Here is a 16,380-nt window from a genome sequence, read left to right as displayed (position 1 = left end):
AGATGAGATGAACATCCGAATGAAAGAGAAAACTTGGCATACTGGTGAGGAGAACGGATGGACAGCACTACCAAACCAACCAAATAAAAACACATGCCCCAGCTTTAGGGCTAAACATGCTAATGCCCTAAATATGACCATCCGCTTCTTTTATGTTGGGGCTTCGCCGCTGCTCCAATCAGGCTGCACCTATGCATGAACACAGGGAAATTCATCTCTTCACCACTCACAACCTGACCAAACAATATGAAAAACAAAACAAAACAAAACAAAATCTGGAAGTACAGTTGTTGATGTAAAAAGGGAATTCCCTGGTTGACTGCACTGCTCAGTCATTGGCTTTGGAGGCAGTGAGGGGTTCAGTCTCTGAAGGGTCTTCCTGAGGAAACACCACATAACACACCTTCTGACCCATATACGTGACTCTTTCTGCAATACAAAAGACAACAGGACATGTTTTAATTACATGGACTAACTGCGAACATATCCAAATATTTTCTTACTCGACTGTGGCATCGACCAACTCACCGACTACCCTGTAGATCCATTTGGGTTTGTCCTTCCACTGAACACCCACAAAGTATACAGGGACTCCAGTCAGCATGATGACCATACCCAGGCCACAAACCACCGGCTCAGAGTACAGACTAAAGCACAGCAGCACAGCCCAGAAAATCATGTAGGTGATGGATCAACATGTTTACCTGCACATGATAAAAACACATTTTAAAATTCAATTAATGCAACAGATAATTTTTATATATGCGTTCTGACCATAATTAAGACACACATAATTCATCTGAGCGACCTTTGTGCACCAGGGGCGCCAAAATATTATCCATGACCACGAAGACAGTTCACTAACCAAAGAGTCTACTTTGCGCCCTGGACCAAACTTATCCTGATTCCGTCTCCACTTCCGCTGCTGAGGAAACAGTCTGGGTTCACAGTCTGACTGGACAAGCTGCTGCTCAGTCGAGGTGATAAGTCAAATATATTAACGTGTTAACTGAGGTTGTGGATATTTAAAATGCCGCTAACTACAGACTACCGCTGCCTATCGCAACTGTAGGTTAGCTAAGTTCGCTAATTAACGTCTATTGGCTACAGCTGCTTCACGCGCACATTTTCCAGCTTAACGCTCGGTTGTTTGGTTTATGTTATTAAATGCAGCCAACACAGTTACCCTCAATGTAGACCTACTTTTTTTTTTTTAAATGTGACATTAAGGGAAATAAGTCATAACGAAATTCATGCGAAGGTAAGCTTAACGTTATATTTTAGCGTCCTCATGTTAGATATAAACTTTCATTGTCATTTTAACTATCACTGCCATTTATCAGTAATATTATTACTATTGTTATTATTGTTGTTGCTGTTTATCATTTAATAGAAGACCTTAAACACCAGACAGACTCTTTGAAATTTCATTCTATACATTTTTTTAATCAAATGTTTTTTTTTTTCACTTTTAAATATCTACTCTTCAGTATGTTCTGCTGTTATTTTGCACCCTTTGCATTTATGTTGAGAGTACATACATGATTGAACATTTCCTAAATACAGTTGATAAAGTGACATGTCGATATTTGAGCAGAGAGTTTTGACCAGGAGGCACCAGTTCAGTTAATTTGAGGTTAACTGTAGAGAGCTGTGGATTGATGGTTAAATAACACTCAACAAGGTCGCATAACAAAAAAAAAAAAAACCTAAGTGACATTTTGTTCTTGCCATTGATATTAATTTGTACCTTAATGGGTCTGGCCAGGTTGGGTCTCTTCTTGCGGAGGTAGAGGAGGCCGGCGATGGTTACGCCATAGGACAGATAGTTGATAAAGGACACATAGTTGATCAAGTTGTGCATCTCTCCAATACACAGGATGACAATTGTGGCAATGCACTGTGGGACATGAGACATAGTGTCATGGGGACTCATTTTACCTGTTTTGCTCTGTGTCATTGTGGCATTAGACAAGGTAGACAAAACTGGCAGTACAGTACTTACACAGACCAGCAGGGCAGGGATTGGAGTGCAGTTCTTTAGGTGGATCATAGCCAGTAGATAAGGCAGGTGACCTTCTCTGGCCCCCGAGAAACACAATCTACAAATAGACAGACACACAATTCTTTGCATGTATGTCCAGGTTTACTAAATATGTTAGAAGTAACTCCTGACATCCTTGTTTTTATTTTGAGAACATAATATCCAGTCATAAAAATACATTAAAATGAGGGTTTGCATGTTGCATTCACTCCAAAGCAAAGTGTGTGTGTTCTACCTGGATGAGGTGAACAGATATCCATTGATTCCTCCAAAGGTGGACAGAGCTACAGAGATTGGCATCACCCAGGAAAACATCCCCAATAGCTTCTCTCCAAATGTCTGGAACAACACAACAACATTGACTTGTGCTTAATTTCAAATTGTTTCAGACAATATATATTTCCAGATAGCTGTGACTCTTGTTTTGTAGCATATAAACTGCTGTGAGCTCCAGTTTTATATGAAACATTCATAGAGATGGAGCGCTGCTTACCACTGCCACAGCATTGGAGGCCAGCAGCTCCTCAGGGGTCATGGAGGAGAAGTACGCAATGTTGGTCATGGTGTAGACCAGGGTCACCAGTGGGATTGAAATGTAGATGGCACGAGGCAGGTTCCTCATTATAGGAAAAATAACAATGATATAAGTAAGGACGATAATTCAGAAATTGGTGTTTCAGCGAACTGAGTAACTGAGGTGGACATGTACTGAAGACGCAGGTGTAACCAATTAGACCAGTAATGTGTCCGTATTAGCTTATACTGTATGAAAAACTGTAGAAATATGTGCGTGCCGTACTTGCGTGGCTCAACGACCTCCTCTGTCACGTAGTTGAGGAAATTCCAGCCGCTGTAAGCAAAGGAGGCCTGGAGGAAGGCCAGAGCTATCTGTCCCACCGAGGGGTCCTGACTAAATTCAAAGGCCACACTGGGCCGCAGGGCATCATAGTGACCTGTAGGCAGGTGAGAGAAAAGCAGGGGTAGATGAAACAGTAAAAAAGATCACAGTCTTGTTTGGCTCATATCACGTTTTAGATTTTATGTCTCCGGCGGTGGGGGGAGTTATACTAACTTTCCTCACTAGCTTTTTCATGTTATATCTACTCATGTGCACCAGGGGTCACCAGTGTTAATACATTTTTGCTGCTGTAACAGAATGCACAGCAGTTTATTTCTCATGATCTCATTATTAGTTTTCATGTCTCCATTCTGTATATTTCTTATTCGATGCATAGTTCATGGTATATAATTTTTATTTGAGTCTCCTTTCCGTCTTAGTGGGTTTTACTGCTGTTATTTTGCACAGAACCATATTGCTAAACTTTAACACTGTTAAGTGCTGCTTTTTAATGACACAACATTTTTCCCTTATTTTATTTTTTTTTACTTTTGAATCCTCAAAAGTGAATCCAGTGACCAATAAATTTATTTACTTTAATTATTTACTATGTACAGTTAATTTTTAGACCAAACCACTATGATACCAAAATACCTTACCAAACCACATCAGTTGTGTGTGTGTGTGTGTGTGTGTGTGTGTGTATACGTGTGTACACCCATGCGCATGCGTGCATTTACCTCTACAGATCTGGACGAGTCCTACCACTATGATGAGTGCCAGAGCGAGGAGTTTTCCAACAGTGAAAACATCCTGGATTCTCGTTGCCCATCGCACACTAGAGCAGTTCACCCAGGTCAGGAATACTGCAAACACACACACAAATACACAAAGAGAAAAGATAAATACACTTTTATGAAATAAGACCTTAACCTCAAGGGGAAAAACAGCACGGTTATTCACCAGCAGGATGTGCTTTATATAAAAAGCACCAAGCTGAAGTTAGCCTGCGGTGGGATATTCCCCAGCTGAGTGCTAACTTAAATGTCACTAACTCTGTTAGTAGAATCTGTTCTGACAAGCAGAGAGCACACGCTCACCGCTCTGCCTCTGTGTATTATAAACTGCCCATAATATAATTTTGATTTTTTATTAAAAAATCTAAAATCTTAAAAATCCAATTTAAAGATTCTGTAGACTGCGTAAGACATACACATATGGGCAGGAAAGCAAACATTAAACTGAGAAATTCCATCTCTCTATATAAATACATTTATGCTGCCACTATAGAGTGAAACATACTGAACATGCCTGTGACAGTTCAGACTGACTGATGGAGACAATGATTGTACATTGTCTCACAGACTCCACATTGTGGAGCACACTGAGGTAAAAGAGGGAACATCTTTCCTGTGAAAACAGACAGAAGTCTATGGTGTTGGACACTTCCTACCTCCTGTTTCCTACTGGCATAAAGCATGTGTGTGTGTGTGTGTGTGCATGGGTGTATGTGTATATATGCCCCTGCTCCCCACACCGCTCCCTAAACCATTGTCCTTCACACTGACCCTCAGTTTTGTCTGTTTACAAGTGCCACCATAACAAGGCCTGGCTGAATTCCAAGTGAGCCAAACAGAGCGAGTGCAAGTGGCTCTCCAGTTGCCCTCCAACTCAAGTGCAGGCTTATAAATGAGAGGTAAACCCAGTAGCTCAGAGGAAGAGTGACAGAAAACATCACAAGACTTTTGTGTAGTTTAACTACTTGTACTAACTTGTACACATTATGCCACACATTTGAGCCTGAAAAATAATGTACCATAACTACAAATATGCAGTTATTGTACATATGTACAATATGTACATGAGCCCCTGTCAGACTTGCACCTTGTTACATTTCTGTTAAGACTGCAATCTTGCTAAGTTGAATTTTTTTGGACAATTTCAACATGTCTGAAGTCTAAATTAATACTGTCACATAAAGGGTATAATATACACAAGACTGATAGAGTTGATAAAAAGTGAAAGGTATTAAATGCATGTTGCTCTGTCGTAAGAATACAGTAGATTTGTCTGCTAATTATATTTTATACACAAAGGAAATCACCTTAAGAATCAATGAAATCCCATATGAATAATGAACCAATTGAAGTTTTAGAGGAGAGTCCACTGTCTATCAATCATGGGTTGTCATTCAGTGTATTACACTTGTGGTGTCATGCAAGGGGCTGTGCAAGATTAACACACTAAATTTAACTCAAAATCTAAACGTTTATACAGTACTGATAGTATAAAATTGGACTTGACCACTTTTTAGGCTTTGTTCAGTGTAACAACAATTATTATACGTTTAGCTACGTACCTACATACACACCTGCTTGTTAGAAGTATCTGGCCCCAATTTAACATTAAATGTATTTTGTCACTGCCGATTTCTGACTTTTTAAAAGTATTCATTCACAGTAGCATCCTGTTTGTTTGCTTTGCCACTCAGTGATGAGGAGGGGGTGTAGATTAAAAAAAAAGTTACATAAAAATATAACCACTATTTCTCATCTTCTCAATGACAAACTGTGTTAACAGGAAATAGCTGCATGTGCCCTGACCGTTATTAACACTGACCATTACTTGTGTCTCACATGCACTCATCCATCACCGGAGCAAAGTTCTCCTCCCACCACAGAATAGCGTGGCATCAAGAGCTAGAGATTAGGAAGTGATTTAGCCTGAGGGGTGGGTGTGATTGTCTAGACTCTCCATCTTTCTGTGCCCTCTTTTGTCCTGTTTCTCTGCTCTCTATCTTATTCAATCTCTGTATTTCTCAGTTTCTCTCCTGACCTTTCAGTCCTTCTTCATTTTACACACAAACACAATCCCTTGCAGCGGCTATACAGCAATGTATGCGTATGTGTGTGTGTAGAAGCATATATGGGCAGGGGTATTATCAACCATGTCATCCATCACTGGGGCAAGGTTCCCCTCCCACCACAGAAATCTGAACAAACTGCTTCCGCTGGCACACTCACACTCACATACACACACGTGTGAATTTTTGGCAGGAGGTTTTGGTGGCACCGGGCAGAGCTTTCTCTCTCCTACAACACCGTGGTGTTTTATAGTCAATTACCCCAGGGGTGTTACATGCGTTTCCGTTCCTGTGTTCCTGTGAAACCCCAGAACCACCACCTCCCCCAGCTTCCCTCTGTGTTAACCCTGACAGGAAGGAGGTGCCAGCAGGCTTTGAATGTGACAGCGCAGGTAAATCTGTGTCCCGCCATCACAACTTCTATTGAAGGCTGCCTCAGCACTAGAATACTAAACTAATTACTGCTTTTACTTTTAATGGATTCTGATCCCAACTCAGTGCAGATTTATCAAGGGGCTTTGACCTCAGGAACGCCTCCTCCTAGTCCAGGATCTGGTCACTGGAATAACCTCCCCAGTCCTGTCTGTCCACCACATGGTATCTGACACTAGAATTTCTTCAGACTACAGTAAATCTACAGGTTTTAGTTTGGGTCAAATAAATGCAGAGGCATTATTACAACTAACATTATACAGTCCACAATATACTGTAGAGTAGGGTAAGATGAAAGGAAGGCTGCACCAAACTATCACTGTTGATTTTTCTTTATTTAACTCACATTTGCACCTCAACTCCTGTTTTTTAAAGCAGATGTAACTAAGACACAGATGGGACTGCATATAATTATAGTTGTGAAATAATAAAGGTCAGAGTGATTTTATAGGAGAAGAAGCAAAAAATAATCTTGGAAAAGCCTTTTTTGTAGAAAACAGCAAATATAATGAATAATAAATTGCCAAATTATACATGCTTATCTGCACTAAACTACCCTTCAGAATAAAACAGATGTGAATATTATAAAGATTAAAAAACATAAACCTGGTTGGACTACTTTTTACTACAGATTTTTGTTTTTGTACAGTTTGCCTCTGGGGCATGACCTAAACCAGTGTCAGCCTGCTGTGACAGCAGAAAATTACACCAAGGATTCCTGAGTGACAGGAAGAGACTTTTTTCCATTCAGCTCTCACAGACGTATGTGTAGACATGTATATGAATTAAGGTTACACACTAAACAAGTGACATTCCTCTTTGTTTTTAATGGCAGGTTGGTTCTTACTGTGGTGCATTCACATTTTACTGTATTCACTCTTTAACAGACAAGACGCAATGTTGCTTTGAGAAAATACTGCAAGTTTTTATTTTTATTATTTCTCTATTTTAACGTAGGGGATGTTTGCAGTTTCCAGGAAGAGTTTGAGGTTTTTTTCTCCACAACAGAACAAAGCTGCTGGAGGGTTCAAAGTCATCCTTATCCCCAGATGGACTTTTTGTACTTTTCCTTTTTTTCAATGAACCACCCTGATTTTTTCCATCTGCAGAGCAGTTGTGGCTTTTAGTCTGGTGACTGACCATGATCCCTCAATCAAACTAAATGAGATCTGCACAGCACTCAGTATAACAAGTCCAGCATGGTCAGGGAATCTGTGCCAGCATCATCAACACAAAAAAATAATTTGCACATGATGTCTGTGTCTCAGCCTGCATACCATGCACTGCTTCTGTATATTCCACTACTATAGTTGTATCATTGCTCTGACTTTAGGGAGGGCTCTTTTCCAAACGCTCAGAGTGCAGAACAATGAAACAACTTGAGGCACAAAGGAATTAAATGTTACACAGTGTGCCTGTTAAGGACAATCAGCCTCTGGCAGCAATTCAGTTGTTTGGATGGATCTGGTCAAAGCAAATGAAAATAACAAAATAATTTTTTTGCAAATGGAAAACATTTAGAAGAGGAAAAAAGTCAAAAGTAGAGGGACCAGAATCCATTAAAAATATTTAGTGGGGCACCCTGGTGGCCTAGAAGTTAAAATGCCACTCACTCTCTCTACAAGCTTGCTCTAACTACAGCACAAAAGATTCTGACACAGCATTATTATTTTAAAATTGACAGATAAAACACAAACTAGGTTTAATTAATTTTGGATATTAATTATATCATTGTTTCTTTTAGTTTAGTTTGAATTATTGGAATAATGGCACGATTTCTCAGGCTTGTTTTGTGGAATATGTCAAAGTCATCCATCAAAACCAGTGGGAGAGATGTGACATCTGATTGGCTGAAATGTAGTACCACTCCTTCTCTTTCTACCACTGCTGCACAAACTCACCGATGTGGAACACACGTGGTGACTAAAATAGGCCCCATGCTGCGTGAGTGAAAAGTGTGAAGTGTGTATACCTCCTGTTTTCAAAAGCAGAAAATAGGGATTAATGGGTATGATGTGAAATAACTGATTCTTGGATCAGTGAGAACTGTCACAATCTTTTACATTTTCAAGAAATTATACATACATACGCTCTATTGTACATTGTGGGTAAATGTACCTTTTGCAGAGTGGCGGTTTCTGTCTGGTAAAAGTGATCAATATTTGACTAAATAAATATGGGTTTACAGAGTAAATCTCCTGAAATGGTTATTCTAGGCACATCACCATGCTTCTGTGGGCTGTCCAGTGCTCCTATTCTTAGAAGAACACAACCAGCCCACAACTGGACCTGTCTGGTTTTCACCCACCCTCACACACACTCAGATACACACACACACACACACGCACACACGCACACAGATACACACACACACACACACACACACAGACACCTGGGTCACTTGTCACTCTCATGCAGTACACTGCAGGGGAGGAAGGAGGGGGGACACACATCTAAGCTGACTCACATTCATAAACAATTCACTGAGTAAAGTTCAGTTGACATATCAAGGGCCTTAATAAGACTCAGCAGTGCAGAACAACATTTAATCCAGTTAATCTCGCCAAGTGTTTCAGAAAAACACTGCCCATAAATTGCTGAAAAATGTTTATGATTTACCCTTGACAGCCAAGATACTGAATGTTCTTTCCCAAAGTGACTTGGCATGTTATGTACGCCTTGAGAGTGGCTCACTGCGCTGTCCACTGAGCTGTGTAAACCTAAGGCTAAAAGAATGTGTGACCTTTGAATGAGAATAGAAATATGTCCTCTGCTTTAAGTAAAGCCTGTTAGAGAGCTAACCAAAAGTTTACTATATACACCACCAGCTTTTAGAGGAGCAATATGTCTCACTTCCACACACCTGCTGTTGGTGTTTAAGGGTGATGGAGCAACAGTGAAAAGATTTATGAAACTGTTTACCATCAGTTACTCTTATCATCCGAGATTCTTGAGGGTTTCAGAGAAATATCTTCTCTATCTGTTATCAGAGCCTTGTTGGATCTGACACTTTCCCTGCTCACAAGCTGCTGATAAAGTTTCAAACATAAATATTAAAGCTTATATAACTGCTGATTACAGATAGTATATGTGATGCTGTGGACCCGAGAGGAGGAAAGGGGTGGTACCAAGCAGCCAATAGGAACATCAAACAGCCAACTAGAATGCCATCTGGCCAATTGGATCCTCCATCATTGATGTGCAAGGTGTCCTGCCCATTTCCTGTTTCCATGGCGCTCAGTGACAGGAGCGTCACGGTAACCACTGCAAAACAATGCACAATGGCGTGGACACACCCTCTCATTAGCGGCGTCCACAAAGGCTGGCACCATTATGTAGTCTGACAGTGATACTGCCACACACACATACACACACACACACGTGCGCACACTTGCACCACACTGAAGAGTACAACACATAAACACACTCACAGTGTGGGCCACTGGCCTGACTAGGCAGCAGTTGTAACATTCTATCGCCAAAAATAGTGGAGGTGTTCTCTGCAAATGCTAACCCCAGCCTGGCACATGCACACGCTCTCATGCACAGATACCTCTCCTGTCTATCCCCCCCTTTTGCCTTTCTCCATCCAGTTCAGACAAGACCAAACTGGCTGACTTGTCGACCAGATACATGCAGTCTGCTTTTCCTGCTGGCTATTTAAGTACATATAGCTGTACTCCAGCATTTCATGGAAAGGTGTTGATCAGAGGCTGAAAATAGAGCACAGCGTTGGAATTATCAAATGACAATGGCAGCCATCAGCACACTGTGAACTATCACAGTATCATAATATCTTCCAGCCATGAGATGAAAGTAGCTGGGTTTGGTTCTGCAGAGTTTGATATACCCTTTGGAGTTTTGGGGCTTTTTCCTTGTTTTATATTTGTAAAGCCAGGTGGGACCAGGTGTGAGGACCTCGTACTTACTGGATCCTATAGTTTACCCAGCTGAATGGACAGATTTGTCTAAACAGAGACTCTTGCCTTTTCCTTTGTCTCATTTGTTTCCTGAACACTTACAATTGATCTAGCATCATTCAACGCTCAATCTGTATTTCTTCAATCAAATGTAAGTTTGCGCTGACCCTTAACACCAAGATCAGTTGCTTGTAATGCTGATCTAGGAAAGGATGTGTGCTCTAATATTCATCTCACTGGGAGTCACTCTGGGTCATTCAGTCAGATGACCTAAATGTCTAAAGCAACAGAAGGTCTGAAGTGTGATACTGTGAACCAGGATGTCTTGATGACCAGCAAAGCAGCAAACAGGAATGTAAACCGGCCAGTCACAACATCAACACACCAGTAGGATCCTCTGAAACTCATTTTTAAAGTGTCAACAGTTCATCATCTGAAAGTCAAACTGACAAACCCGACCAACATTCCTGCCATCAACCAACGTGTTAGTTTAGAAACGCTGAGCAAAACTTCTTCAGGCTTTGACTAACAACAGTCAAAGTGATTTTTTTTCCTCTTCATGACATGACTACATTTCTGTGAACAGGCAGTTTACATCATCAAAGAATGTGCTGTGCTGTAATTTTTGGTTTTAGGGAATAGTTCAGCATTTTAGGAAACATGTTTTCTTACCAAGAGTTACTACTCCAATACAACAGCTTTCCTTTAAATATGAGACAACCGCCAGGGAACGGTTAACTTAGCATAAAGACAGGAAACAGGGAATGTTAAACTAAGAACAAAGAATCATTAGTTCATTACAATTTTTTTGTTTTGTACTTTATTCACTTTTTTTTACTACTGTGTACACTCTGTGCCTATATACCTGTTGAGATTCATGTAGCTGTAGAAGGTGAAGACGTCATGTTAAACATATCCATATGTTCTGTGTTGAAGCTTTTATTCCCTGGGGTTGTAATCTGACCCCCACCATAGATACAGCTGACGTCAGCGTGTGAGTGTCTTAAAGCTTCTTGATAATTGGTTACTGTTAGGTTGTTTTCAGGAAAAGGCCCAATTATGATCCTCAGCCTTGTTTCCAAGAATACTACAAATTGTGAATTAACCTTCTTTGGAGAGACTCCTCTCTCTGACTGTGGTGATGAGGGTTGTTTGTCTCCTGATGTGCAATATACATATATTAATCCTCATCCCAGCAGTGTCTGGTGTGTTTATGTTCAGTGTAAACAGCTAGCCTGGCTCCAAAGGTAACAGAATATGCCTCTAAAGCTCACTATTTAACACATTATATGACAATGGCACCTGTACAAAAACTGCAATGAAAAAAACAAGTTGTAGTTTTAGATGGGACAGTCTGTCAAAAATGTATTTGTCAGGAACAATGAATTCATGGAGTCTTAACAGCACCTTGAGGTTGCCAGGCTCTTTTCCCTATTTCTTGTCTATGTGAAGCTAAGCTATAAGAATGGTGTAGTGCTGCAATTTATTTTTCACAAAATGTTTAACTATTCCCTTTGACACATGATTATTTGCTTTTTAGTCAGCAACTGCCTAACTACACAACATTTTTACCCCATCCCCCCTTCCTCTCTCTGTCTAAACCCAACTGGTCGAGGCAGATTGCCGCCCACCCTGAGTCCGGTTCTGCTCAAGGTTTCTGCCTCTTAAAATTAAGTTTTTCCTTGCCACAGTCACCTAGTGCTTGCTCATGGTGGGATTTGTTGGGTCTCTCTCTGTAAATTTTATAAGATAAAGAGTACGGATTAGGCCTGCTCTGTATGTACAGTGCCTCGAGATAACTTCTAAAATTGACTTGACTTAACATGTAGATATACAGTACATCAGCTGAAAGTGTCCAGCCCAGCATTGATGGTGATGAGAACATAGACAGTCTGGGCTAAATAATAAAGTGGATTGCCCTAAACTTGATCACAGTTTAGACTTTATCAGAACCTTACTGATTTTTGTTTAGACATCAGTGAGTTAAATAATTACTGACATTATTATTGTGCTTCTGTACATCACAGTTGTAAAACAATAGGGATTGTACCTACACCTTAATGCTGCATATTTTTTTTAATTTGAAAAGAAGCATTCAGTGTCTCCTAGCCTTTGCCCTTGAAAAATCTTCATCAATAGAAAATAAGAGGAAAAAGACTTGTGAGTTTATCATGCACTGAATGACTTGTGATCTCTTGGAAGCATAGTTGAAAAACATCATAGAAAAGCACAAACTTCATTGACTAAACACTAAATTATGACTAAAACTCATTAGACTAAAAGAGGATTAACTGGACTTTGGGCTGTTTGTGACTCACAGATACAAATGGTGGCAAGGAGTCTGGTGGCGATGTATGGAGGCAGGCAATTCTGGAAGGCCGGTTGCAAGACGTAATTAGAGAAGGTGAGTGCGATGACAGCCAGTGTAGTTGGATACATGATGAGGACGGCACTCCATAACAACAGGAAACTGTAGTACAAAGAGACAAAGAAGAGGCACTGGGTTTTGTATGTTACAGCTTCCACTCCTTCACATATAAATCAGATTTAGATGGAGAAGCTGTTGTGTGTTGACTGATACTTTCACAGGGAAGGGTCCCTCCCTGCAATTTTTCTATAACATCCTGATTTCATATTCACATGTATACTGAGCACTGGCCAGTACAACCACAGTTTCCTGCTGTTGATTTCTGTACTGCTTCACTGCAGCAGTCAGGGCTTGGTGACTCAAGGGTATTTGCATTTGCTATAGGAGATACCATATGAGTGAGAAAAACACTATACAGCCGGTGGAAACTATTATAGTAACATTCCGTATGCCTCATCTTACTGTGAATGACACTGACTTTCCTTATTGTAATATAATATAAATCCATCTTTATGACCTTTAACTTTAGCCTTTAACAGTTTTTAGTGTTGAAAAACTAAATTTGCAGTTTCCATTCTGACTTTCTAAGTCAATGCACTGTAGTTCCTATACAATTAAAGGTTTGTGAACCATTTGTCAGAGTGGCATGGGGGTTAAGTCCAGGGTTTAGCAGCTTTGGATTTACTAATGCATTTGTATTACTTCTTGTTTTATTTCTTGGTCTAGTTTTTTGATTGTTTATGTTTTAAATGTGGCACCGATGTATTTTTGTCCTGTTTTACACGTGCAAATGAATGAGCTAAACAAAGCTACACAGGACCAAACTAGTGTCCCCACAGGCATGCACAGTGCAGGGCATGTTTGACCTTCCTAGACTTACAGTAACACTCGATGATCAGCTGACAGATCACATGACCACATGAAAATCACAAGACCCTCAGAGCTGATTGGTTCCAGACATGCAGTCCTATTAAAACCAACCCTCGTGTGTATGGACCCTTTTTCATACCAAGTGCTGGAAACTTAAAGCAGTCAACATCAAACTTCTCAAAGCTGTTGCATGTAAAAGGACCCTGGACAAAAACAACAGTGCTTACCCACTAGCCCTCCAAAGATTTCTGTCACATATGAATAGTCGCCTCCAGACTTGGGGATAGTGACACCCAGTTCGGCATAGCACATGGACCCAAGGGCACAGATCCCCCCTCCACAAACCCAAACGATGAGTGACAGTCCCACTGAGCCTGCATGCTCCAACACTCCTTTAGGAGAGATGAATATCCCAGAGCCGATGATGTTCCCTTAGGAGAGAAGCAAAGATTACGGTTATTTACACTTGCTTATAAATAAAAAATAAGCATATTTAAACAGAGGGCACAAACCTTTGAAACATAAGCCTTCTTACTGTTACACATAAAGCCATCATACTTACATACATACAAACTTAAAATCATATTGCCCTCCAAACATTTAGAATCAAGTCTTTTTCAGATTTTTCTACTTAAGTAATCCCTTTTTTCTGAGCCTTGTCAATCCACATAATTACTCAAAGACAGTGTCCATATATACAGACAAGCTAAAGGAAAAACCAATATGTCATAGTATGGTGCTGGGCCACCACGACCCACCAGAACAGCTTCATTGTGCCCTGGCGTTGATTCTACTGGAACTGAACTACTGAACTCTACTGGAGGGATGGAGCACCATTCCTCCAAAGGTTATTCCCCCATTTGGTGTTTTGATGATGATGGTGGAGAGCACTGTCTAACACATCAGTCCCTATCTCCCATAGGTGTTCAGTTGGGTTGAGATTGTCATTGTCATTCACTCATGTTTCAGGTTTTTCCTTTATCACCATCTGTAGGTTTTACAGGCACAGACAAAAGGGAGAGAATTAAAACTTGGCTAGACAAAGAAAAAACAGCAGCCAAGAAATCCCTAGAGGCCTATTAAAACATCCCAAACATTTAAATTAAATCTCTAAGGATTTGTTTCAGCTGACTTCTGTTTCCTTTAATGACTTGTACAATCTCCCTAAACCACCTTATAATTAACATTATGTCATTACATCTGTGCCTTGTGGTGGATTGTGTGAATCTGTTTTTAACAGATTTTGTTATGTTCTATGTATTTGGTCATAAAATAAATGTAACAGTAGAACAGACAGTGTATCTAGATACACACTAATAAAGACATCAAAGGTCAGAGGTTACCCAACCCCAATAAACTTTTTCCTGTTGGATTCTTCACTAAGGTTTACCAGAAAGAAAGAAGAGTGTGCAAGTGGAAAGAAGAAAAACAATAGTAAGACCAAAGCTTAATCACACATAAGGAAAAAGGGAAATTGTTAAATCTCTTCTTCTCCATTCACTTTGCATTGGGAAACAGCAAATTTTGGCATTGTAGCCTTCATTTGGTAAAGAGTGTTGTTGGATATGGAAATGCTGACAGACAAATCCACGTCCACAGCCTTGTCTTAGTGGACTGAAGCCCTCACCTCAGTGTTCTGTTCCATTACAGCAAAACAGGTGTCGATTACAGGCCCTATTGTTGACTTGTTTTCGTTTCTGTTATCAGATGCCTGCATGAATATTAAATAGTGAACTACCTCGTAAATTCAGCAAATTTATCCCCTCAGTCAAGTCATTGTTTATACTTGTGAAGTCACCCTGACAGAAATCATAAACACAGGTTAATGATAAAAACTAGTGATCAGCTTTTACCATTAAAATCAGAGAAAAAGTAGAATTTTGTCATTGCTGTCACATGGTAACACATCGTCATATCTGTGACGGCTGTCAAATATAACTCTGTTTTCAAAAAATCTGGTTTTCTCCATTTACACTGCAGTCCCAGGCTGAGTCACTGCACCGGCATGAGTCATTGTTTCTGAGAGAGCATGGAGAGAGCAAAAACACAAAACCATGCAGCAGTGGTTCTGCAACACAAAATATGCACGTATGAACTAAACTGTCAGTGAAATTGTCAGTGAGATCTTACCAGGTGCAAAAAATTTGAAATTCGGAAAAAAAAAAAGCTTTTGTATGATCATAAAAACGAGAAAGCAGCACAGAGCCCTACAGTGTACAATCAAGGTCGCCCAATCATTATAAAAGTAGACAGTTATTTTAAAGATTTTTTTTGCTTTGTTTGGTTCATTTAAAAACATATCTGGGGGGCACCTCCAGTCAGAACAGTTGTGTTACTTCCAGGTTGTTACATGTAACATTTTAAGTCTTGACTTGTATGAACAAGTCTAAGCTTTTCTAAATCTTTTATCACAATACTGTGGCTGATTAATAATTTTCATAGAAAACAAACCTTAGCCCACAGAAATGTTCTATTTCAGTCAAACTAGTACTTGGAAAGAGAGGAGGGAACCAAGTTTTTTTGAATAGGTTTTTCAGGGAAACCCAACCAAATGATACAAAAAGTTGCCCAAATTATCATAAGCCATCAAAATAAGTTTTACACACATAGTTAATTTAAAAGTAATCCAAGTGAAAAACTTGTGCTGTAAATGTCGTTTTCGGTGTAGCGTAATTTGTTAAACTTGTTATGCCAGTTGTATAATTTATATTTAAACCACTGTGAGCAATAAGAAAATAGAGGCAACACCTGTCCCAGGTATGTAATGACGCAACAATAATTATATTTTAAAATGGACCGGGTTAAGCCAATTGGGCCTTGTGGCATGGGGGAAACATGACTCATTGAGGTCAGCTGTCCCCAAACAGGGATAAACAGAGGTTCCCTGGTGGCTCAGTTGGCTAAGACACACACTAACAAGCCACCATGTCATGAGTTCAGATCCATCATGGCATTCATGTCATCACCCCTATGAGAAAAAAAAGATAAAACAAAAACTAAACACACATTAGAAAGAAACCAAACAGCAGCTGTCCAAGCAAAACA

General features: G+C 40.0%; 1 protein-coding gene across 1 annotated transcript; it reads right to left on the bottom strand.

Moving 5' to 3' along the window:
* Positions 1–307: 307 nt before the first annotated feature.
* On the bottom strand, positions 308–13,766 carry LOC108894740 (asc-type amino acid transporter 1-like; the record flags this gene model as incomplete). Its single annotated transcript, XM_051068276.1, is given in 11 exon segments — positions 308–429; positions 529–689; positions 691–704; positions 1,751–1,900; positions 2,006–2,102; positions 2,280–2,383; positions 2,538–2,661; positions 2,844–2,997; positions 3,623–3,748; positions 12,416–12,625; positions 13,563–13,766. Coding segments are annotated over 11 exon segments (1,445 nt in total), but the record flags the coding sequence as incomplete, so codon positions are not given.
* Positions 13,767–16,380: the final 2,614 nt, after the last annotated feature.

This window comes from Lates calcarifer, unplaced genomic scaffold, assembly GCF_001640805.2.
Source record: "Lates calcarifer isolate ASB-BC8 unplaced genomic scaffold, TLL_Latcal_v3 _unitig_3800_quiver_2353, whole genome shotgun sequence".
NCBI classification, from domain to species: domain Eukaryota; kingdom Metazoa; phylum Chordata; class Actinopteri; family Centropomidae; genus Lates; species Lates calcarifer.
The sequence above is the reverse complement of the archived record's forward strand: the minus strand, read 5'-3'. Positions and strand labels throughout refer to the sequence as shown.